Here is a 9,386-nt window from a genome sequence, read left to right as displayed (position 1 = left end):
GGAGAGATTCACAATGGCACACATGCCAAGGATTTCTTTCTACAGCAGGAGTGAAAAAGTTACAGAACTCTGTGCAGGTTCACAGCACGCCTCCCCGAGCCATCCTGTGAGACCTGCCATGCCAGCAGAAGGGATGCAGGGTCCAAACCAGCAGCAGGGGCCACCCACATCCACACCAGACTGCATTTTGAGCAACCGCAGTACAGATAGGTGTTTGGGTTGCAGGAGCTGGCCATGCGTTTCCAAGAACTGCTTGTGGAAACAACAGCCATCTTATTCCCAGCATTACAGAGGAGCAGGGGCACTGTGCTCTTAAACCAAGGTTTAATATGCAATTTTGCATGAGAATGATAATGCACCATAACATATACAAAACATCGCAGTGAAGAAAGTGGCCTATTATGACCTTTTTAGTAGTTTCCAAGACTGGTGTTTGCTAAATTAGAAACAAATTAAAAAATAATTTGTGCTTTGAGGAATTAACTTCTGGTTCACTTAAACACAGGGGAATTACTAGAAAGAGGCAGAGAAATTATATCGGAGCTGCCTACTTCATGTTTTCCAGCTTCCAGAAAGATGAAGGTGGTCTTTCTCTTTCCTCACATGTCCTTTCCCCAGTGTATTTGTCTTCCTTTTTCTTGCTGTTTGTTCCTCTCTTTTTCTTACTTCCCTGGCAGTGGGATCATGGAGAGTCAAATGAAATTATTGGTTGGGTGGGTCTTTTCCTTTCTTCTTGGCATACGAAAGGGCCTTACAAAGCAACACCAAAAAATCCAAAATCAAACTCATTCATCCCTGCCCTGGCCCACGGAGGGAAGGACCAGCCGGCAGCAGAGCCGACAGGGGCCAAGGGCTCCTGGAAACTACCTTGAGCTCACAGCAGGGCTGCAGCAGCGGTCGGGCAGACGGGGCTACTGCTCTGGCTGTGCCGGGCCAGCACCGGGCCAGCAGGGCCAGGGCCGGTAGGGCCAGCGCCAGCCGCCTGGGCACAGCGGTGTCGGGGGGCAGCGGCCTGGCGGGTAGGTGCTGCTCCGCTCCCGGCCCACGGAAAGGCAGCGGCTTGCTGGGTGCGGGAGGCTCATCCACATCAGCCGGGTCCCAGGTACCTCTTTCAGGCCGCGGGACCCCTAAACGCAGCGCTGCCCCTGCACCCGCTGTCGCTGTGCCCCTGTTCCCGTCCCCCTTGGCGCCTTGCCGTTGCGGAGCCGCGGGGCTGGGGCCGCGATCCCGCCCGCACGGAGGGGACAGTTTTACGTCCCGTTCACCCGTGCCGCAGAGGGGGCGGCAGCCCCAGCGCGGGGCGCGCAGCAGCGCGAGGCTGGACCCCCGGCCCCGCACGCGGCGTTAGCGGGGCAGCCCGGCACTGCGCCGCTCGGCTTAGCGGGAATAAGCAGCTGGATGCTGCGGGAGGGGCTGGAGCTTAGCACAGCATCCCTAGGGAAAAACCCAAAGCCCGCAGCCAAGCGCCACCGGCTCGCTAGAAGAGACGAGCAAGCAGAAAGGCGGGGGCGGGGTGGGGGGTGTTAAAGACCGGCTTCCCACACTCCGGGGCTTTGTGCCGCGCCGGGGCCGGCGGGCACCGAGAGGGCTGCCCCGGCGCCCCGCCCGCCCGCTCCCACCCGCGGAGCTCCCCCGCCGCCGGGGCAGCGGCGCCTGCCCGGGCTCCTGCCGCCCCCTGCCGGCCGCGGGCTCCCTCCCGCCGGGGCACAGCGCGGCTGCGCCCCCCGCTCCCCGCAGCGGAGCCGCACGGGAGGCCCGGCCCCCTCGGCACGGCCAGCGGGCGGGAGGCGCCCCCAGCCCCCCCGGGCTTCCCCCCAGCAGGGTCGCTGCCGCCGCGGCTCAGCGCCTCGGACGGCCCCGAACAGCCCCAGCGTCCCGTCGTCTGCAGCCCCCGCGGCGGTTGCGCAGCAAAGGGGAGAAGGGCTGAACCGCCAAGAAAAAGGGTCCCGCCGCGGCGGGAGAGGGAGCTCGGCCTCTGCCCCCGGGAACCCCAGCCTTCCTCGGAGGGCACAGCAAAACCCAGTTAACCTCATCGCGCCAAGAGGGAAAATACGCCTAAGAGACGCTCAGAAGTAAAGGTGGCAAGGCGCTGCTGGAACCCGTTACCATCTTTCCACACCGAAATTATTTTTCAGGGAAAAGCCGATTCACAGGATGGTGCTACAAGCACCTGGGGCATTCCGAGGGAGCCAGGTGAGAGGTGGTACGCTAGCACAGACCAGGCGCACTTGCTGAAGCAAAGGTCCTGCTCCCAGTTGCCAGACAGCGGCTGACATGGACACAGTCCTGGAGCAAGGGAACTGGGCTCCTCTCAGGCAACATAAACTGGTAAATAGACCTGAACCACGAACTGGGGGCTCTATACCCCCCCTTTTTACCGGCTGCAATCCTTGGGCTAACACTAACTGCAGTGCAAACCCCTTTTCTTGTTACCCCTGCATCATGCCTGAAGTGTTGCTTGTGGCCTTTTTTGACATTGTCACTATTAAATACAGCTGGAAGAGCAGCTGCTTCCTGTAACTACATCAGCCACAGACCTGCTGCTCTCTTGACAGAGAGGCAGTAGCTTTTTTAAGAAAAAGGACTTGTTTTTCCCTAAGAACACTTGTTATATATTCATAGCCTCCTCTATCATCCATAAAGGCAGGCCTGGAGCAGCTGTTGGGCAACTCACCACATCTAGTACAGGCAAACAGAATCAAGTTACCAGGACATGAAAAACACTGATTTTTTTTTTTTTTAAAAAAAGGAAAGATCCAATCTTTAATCTGAAATACCCAGAGCTGTCCAATGAATAAATCACCATCATTTTTGTAGTTGATGTTCTAACTCAGACAAGATGATGCTGTAATTCTCTGTACTAGCTGAAGAAACTTGAGACAGTATCTAGACAGCAGCTGAGTATTTTAAAATTAATATCAATAATCTTGTATCAATAAGTGCTTCATGTAAGCACAGCATCCATCAGGACTTTACACAGTGCTGCACTTGGCTACCAGATCACAGACAGCAGAAAGTTAAGATTTCTAACTTTTAATCACCAATTAAACCACACTAGGTAAAATATTTCCCTGGGAAGTATGAAGAATGGAAAATTACTGAGCATAAAAACAGTAAAGTAGTGGTCTGTGTTTTGAAAGAGATTCAGAAAGAAGGGAAATTATCATACATACCGAAAATGCTTTCACAGACAAGAGAAAAACAATTTAACGGTAGAAGAGGACACATGGCACTCTTATTTATGTAAGAGTGTGATAACAGGTATAATGCTGGCAGTAAAATAGGAATAACCAAGGCTCATCTTTCTACTACTACAGCTACATAAGAAATGATTTTAAAATAAAAGAATCCTTCATTAAAGGGCGATTTGAGTAAAAAAATAAGTCATTACAGGGAATCTGTGAGAATGACATCTTGAAAGAATACAATAGTGCAATAAATGACAAGTGAAAAAAGTTTTATTTCTCAGTGTTTGTCCACTGTCAATACTGTCCTTTTGCTGCAACATGTTGCAAAAAACCCTCTGCCTTTTCCAATTTAAACAGCTACAATATTTACAGGCTGTTTCCAATAACACACGCAGACACATACACACTCACAGACACGCAGGTACATATATCCCTATCCCTGGCAAGGTATCCATTTGCTGGTAGAGGCAATATATATTTCCATTGTCCATTAAAAACCAAAGCCATCCTCTTGTTTATGCTCTGTTCTCCCTCCATTTCCTAACCAGCAGCTTATTGTCCAGCTCTTGGGGTGTCTGTGTGATGAGTTAACATATCCAGCTACTTGATCGCCATCTTTCAGAATTGTGGACTAGGTGTACTGGGATTATCTATTCAAACTGTACATACCAGAAGTCATTGCTTATATTCAGATGTTTGTGACCGAGTGATGTATGTATATTACCAAAAATCTTTTGGAGCAGCCATCTTAACCACCTTTTTGGAAATATGCACATCATGCTGGGGTGAAACAAGCCACATGCTTTACTTTCCACCAAGGTGTTATGTACCCACATTTTTACTAAGGCACCAATAATTACCAGTATAATTTCTGAAAGACTCCAGCGCCACTGGATGTACTGCATTAGATTATCAAATAGCAAGCCAGACAAGAATAGATGCCTATATAATAGGTATAAAATTCCTTAATAAAATTAAGTACATGAAACCTGTGGTGGTATAACACCAAATCCAATGTAAATTGAGTAATATTTGAGTAGTACTGTCAATGGTAAAAAATGCAATCTACCCTCCTTCATTTTGCAAACGGAGAGTTCTGTAACTGGGAAAGGTCCTTAAAGCAGTGTCATTCTATCTGCACTCCCGGGTGGTGTGGTGGTCTGTGCGTTATCAGAGAAACAATCTAAAGCTGAATCCAATTGTAAGGAATCTCTTCTCCTCCCTCACCCAAGTCCAGACAAAGCTTAACGGCCACTTGCCAAACAGCCAAGGGCATGGACCTGTGCCACAAGTCTTCATCTTTCACCTCACCAGTCATCTAGGCTTCTTGAAGACTTCTTCAGCTCCTAAAGGAACTGTGAACATGGGGGTAAGGAGTGCCTGGTGATGAACTACACAGCTGACCAGAAAACAGAGATCACCACTCAGAAACATGCCAACATCCCAGGTAAAGTGGCTGTAGGACCATTCCACCAACCTGCATGGACTTACCTCTGAAAATCATCGTTACCTCCCCACTTGCTCCGCCAACTCTGAAATCATTTCACAAAAACTGAATCATGAGAGATCCCCAGCACTCATCACAGGTACCACACAGTGCAAGTGGCACAGAAGTCTAGGTGTCATCAGTGGTGTCACATAGATTTTCGGACTTGCTTTGTTTTAATCAGAACATTTTAAAAGATTTTACAGGGAGGTGAAATGGGAAGAGGTTTTAAAAAATAAAGTAGCAGCCATTTTCAGCAATGAACATAAACTGATTAGTGGAGTTTTCAACCATTTTTCTGTAGTAAGAGTATTTATTTCAGGGAGCAGTAAGTCCTTACGTATGTATGCGTAAATACCACCTTTAAAGAAATCTGAGAGAAACAAAATAGATCAGGGTCTATCTGGAAGCTAAAACAACAGGACTTAACTGGAATGTTCTTATGACAAAAGAGTATCACACAATGCAAGTGGACAGAGTTAAAGCACTCATCTATAATGGGTTTTCATGAAAGCTTAGAAAGATTTAAAAAAATCTGCTCTATGCTGAACTCAATCTGGACTGACAGGATTAATTTGAAAATACCCATCTTTTCCATACTCGCAGCAGGAGAAAAAAAAAATATTATGCACCAAGAAAAAGGCCAAAGAAAAGAAAAGATGAAATTATCTCCATTTAGAACAGATGTTTCCGTGGACAGATCCACCCTGTGTGGAGGTAGGAAAACACAAACACAGTTTTATCACTTGCACAGTGGAAACCACGACACAAACTTTGCACAAACTAACATACAATCATATATGAATCTTAAGAGTTCAGAACACAGGAAAACTTTAAACCAATTTTCCAAAGCCTTGTGGAAGAGTGAAATTTGAGCTAGGTGGCTTCTGTGGAGCAGATCTGGAATATATATGGGCACTACATGAATGGCTTCACAACAGGTGTTTGCTGAATATCTGAAAGAAGGTATCATTAACCTGCTAACTGGCCATACTGAAATCCATCTCCTGAAGGCAACCTACAAAAAGCCTTAAGATTAAAAACAAATAGAAAGATCCATCAGTCCTCTTTTCCCCTTAAAATAAGCCTTTCTTCCCCATCTGCTGTTTGTTGATCCAATTCCAGGCAGTAACATATTCTCTAGAATTTTTATGTTAACAAGCTATTAAATCCTATCATGTCTACTACCAGCAACGGACATAGTCATTATCTTGCCCTGAAGAGAGTGAAAGATTATTCAGAGCCAGTGTTACATACTGAAAAGTTGCTTCAGTCAGGTTTAAAAAAACACCCACAAACATAATTCAAAACCTATGTATTTTGTTTTTCAGTTGTTTACCTCAAGAAAAAAACAAACTTGTGTAATTAATATCAAATGGGGGCCTATTTTCAAATTCCTCTTCCTAAAATGAAGCAATATTCCTAGGGATAAAGGAAACCCTGTAATTACCTGAAGGGAAGGACAAAAAATAAAACCTTAACTAAAACATCTTCAATTCAAAACTTACACATTTTCTTTGTTCCCGACAGCAACATTACCAGACTGCTGAGGAAGGTTCGTCTACTGTACCACATTTTCAGATATGCAGGAGATGAATTGAGCTACGCTATTATGTGCGCACATGATAATTTTGCTGTGCCACATAGTTTATTTCAACAGTGGCAGATCCAGAACTGTGCATTTATACCAAGATTAAATGGGACTGCATATACATAAACCAAATAGCAATATGCAACTGTAAGATGCACAGTACTTCCAGTACAAGTTTGCATAGTACACGATGTAAGCAAGGTCCTGGTATAGTTCACCAGGAACGGTATCTAGAATTGACCAGCTACCAGGCACAGACTTACCCTTTCACGGCTAGATGCCATAGTGATTTGAGTCGGAATACCGTATTTCTTAGGTAGCTGTTTCTTCCTTTGTTTTTTTTCCTCATTCCATATAATTTCACTCTTACGCTAGGTACATAATGGACAAGGTTTCTCTGATGTCAGAGAAAAAAATTACAATAACCTCTGTGGTATATCAGAAGTCTCTTCTGGTTACGTTACACAAAGAAGCAGAGGTGACTGGGAAGAAGATGGCTGCTCCCAAAAGCTAGGACTGTGTGCAGTTTCCCCACAGAGTCCTATATAATTACAGGTCAGAAACAGGAAACAATCACAACAGGTACATTTTTTTTCTTACGGATTAAGAGAAGTGAGTCATAGGAACTGCAAGTCAAGAACAAACCAGTTTCCCTCTCACACTCCCATGATAGTTCTGAGTTACTTGTTTCCCTGAATACACACTTTAAAAAAAAATACAATAAAACCTAGGATATGTAACACATGAATAATTCAACTTCACAGTTATAAATACTCAAATTACACTTACATAGAATATATAATCACAGAAAATAAAATTCAAGTCATAGAAAAGAATGAAGACTAAAGGGAAAGAAAAGGCAAGGTGGTAAAGGTGATACAAGTTTAGGGCTGTGCCTTCTACAAAAGCTCTTTAAAAGCTGAAGTCAAGTTTTTGAGTTTTTTTTTGTTTTGTCTTTGGGGGTTTTGTTGTTGCTGTTTTTAGTTTATAAATTGATGGAATAAAAAAAAAACCAACTTGCAAGCATCTACAAAGTAATCATGGACCTGCATCTCCCCCTACAAAACTCAAACAACTGTCTCTGCCAGAGATGAGCCAAAGAAACAACATAGTAGCCAGCTCTGGGTGTAAAGAAGCAAAGTAGCTACCGCTAGCGAAGGGAGGACAGATGAAAGGTAGTAGTAGATCAGGGTCCACTTTAAAGCTAGATGTGTTGTACAGATTTGGGGTACCACTGCCACCACAATAGGCTGATGTAGCACAGGGATACTCAGGTGCTTTTCTATGTATTTGTTATTTTACCGTTTATTGTAAAGAGGATGCAGCAAATGCACTTGTACGAAATACAGAACATAGAACCAAACCCATGGCACAGCCCTTACCATCAACATGTATATGGAGAGGGAGGGGATTAATCCCAAAGGCAATTTAAATAATGGTATTTTATATACTTATATTTATATATATAAATAAATGTTCTCAGCAATCTCAGGGTTGTTTTAGTGCATTGCTGTAAAAAAATTAGTGCAGTTCTCATTAATGTTTAGCTCATTAAGGAATAAGAATCTATACATCTGTTCAGTCTCTTCTTGCCACATCGAAAACCCTTACACTGTTTCACCAAACTGAAGGTTTGTAGTCAATTTCTTTAAAATAAGGTGGATGAATTCCACACACTCTGTGACAAGACATGGTATTTTTTGGCAAAACAATTAGAAAAATATGAGGTGCTCTGATCTTAGAACTGAAAAGTTTGTGATTTAAAGCATTATGCAATGCATAAACAAAATTTATAAACAAAAAGATATGTCTCAACAAATCTATCCTTCATGCAAATGTTTCTTCAGCAGCTAACAACTTAAAAAAATTTCTTACACTTGCTTATTTGGGTAAAGGGACTTGGACAAATCTGTGTTTCAAGTCCTCTCCTGCAACTGGACTGAAGTTTCATGTCCTGGGAGCTGCTTCTTCTGGACCCTTCTCTCTTCTGAACCATTGGAGAAGGGGAAGTTTCAGTCTCAGAGATTTACACTTCAGCCCCAAGTTCAAGGACTCCAGTTTCAACAACAGCAACATATTTATCTTCAATTTGAACCAGCAGGATGGTTTTATCTATATGGGACCGACTACTTGGATCTCTGCTGCAAGGCACCCAGCGGTGAATCACCTGAGGGGAAAAAAAAAAACATTTATAATAAAATGTAAGTTCCATAGGGAAAGCTGCCATATCAAAGTTGTGGCTGATAATTCAAGACCCTTACAGGGCAAAAGGAGCAGTAACATAAGTGCCATACTGACTGAGCTGCTTGGTTTTCTGTGACAGCATACACACAGATCAACTACTCAGTCTTGCTGGAGATCTGCAGCTTACCTGAGAACAGCCAGCCTTTGATTTGATTTCAGCAGGAACAAGTAACTTGACCCAAATCAGAACCAAACAGTTCATGCAAAGTGAGTTAACAATTGAAAAAAGTGTGCATGTACAGATTTGGGATATTTTCATGCTCTAGCTGTAAAAGGCTAAAATACCCATTCTGTGTAACACATAATAGCAAAGAAACGTAGTTTATCAGAAGTTAGGTGTAAGCTGTCTCCAAGTCAAAACCCTTGTCCTATCATTGTTCGCTGCTTGCTGTAAATTCAAGGTTGATCTTTTAAATCAAATTATTCAAAGATAATTTTAAAAGATAAAATATTACAAAGAGGAAGGGTTTCTAGAAACTGCCAAACTACTGTCCCATATTAGTTTAGATCTACAGAATTCATGTACTTCGGTCTGCTGCTTCCAAGGATCCCACCTGATATTGACCATCAGACCTTTTCCCTAGGCCCTTATATGAGTTTGCATACGTCTGCGCAGCTGCCTCCATAAAAATACACCCTTCACTCCTGGGTGCCCCAAAGGAACACAAGGATGCTCTAGTAACATGGTTTTTAAGTATTGCTAGCTCCACAGAAATAGAATTACCTCAAATTTGCCAGTTGTGGGAAAAGAAACCGAAATTCAAGGCAAGGTAAAAAGCAAACAAAATTAATTTTACAAAGTCCAGGACAGTACAGTGTTCAAGAGTTCTAAAGATACAGGTAGGAAGAGAAGGACAGAAAACCACAAGTAATCTAC

At 44.1% G+C, this 9,386-nt stretch overlaps 1 protein-coding gene across 8 annotated transcripts in view; it reads right to left on the bottom strand.

Annotated features, from left to right (window-relative positions):
• Nucleotides 1-3,440: 3,440 nt before the first annotated feature.
• Nucleotides 3,441-9,386, bottom strand: part of PCNX1 (pecanex 1) — a 92,185-nt gene continuing 86,239 nt past the window's right edge. For all 8 annotated transcript variants that reach the window (XM_056344971.1, XM_056344973.1, XM_056344975.1 and 5 more), the window contains one exon: nt 3,441-8,432. In XM_056344971.1, the coding sequence (XP_056200946.1) occupies nt 8,292-8,432 (141 nt within the window). In that variant the 3' untranslated portion in view covers nt 3,441-8,291. The remainder of the gene's footprint in view (nt 8,433-9,386) is intronic.

Source organism: Falco biarmicus, chromosome 7 (assembly GCF_023638135.1).
Source record: "Falco biarmicus isolate bFalBia1 chromosome 7, bFalBia1.pri, whole genome shotgun sequence".
Taxonomy (NCBI): domain Eukaryota; kingdom Metazoa; phylum Chordata; class Aves; order Falconiformes; family Falconidae; genus Falco; species Falco biarmicus.
This window is presented reverse-complemented; position numbering and strand designations above follow the sequence as displayed.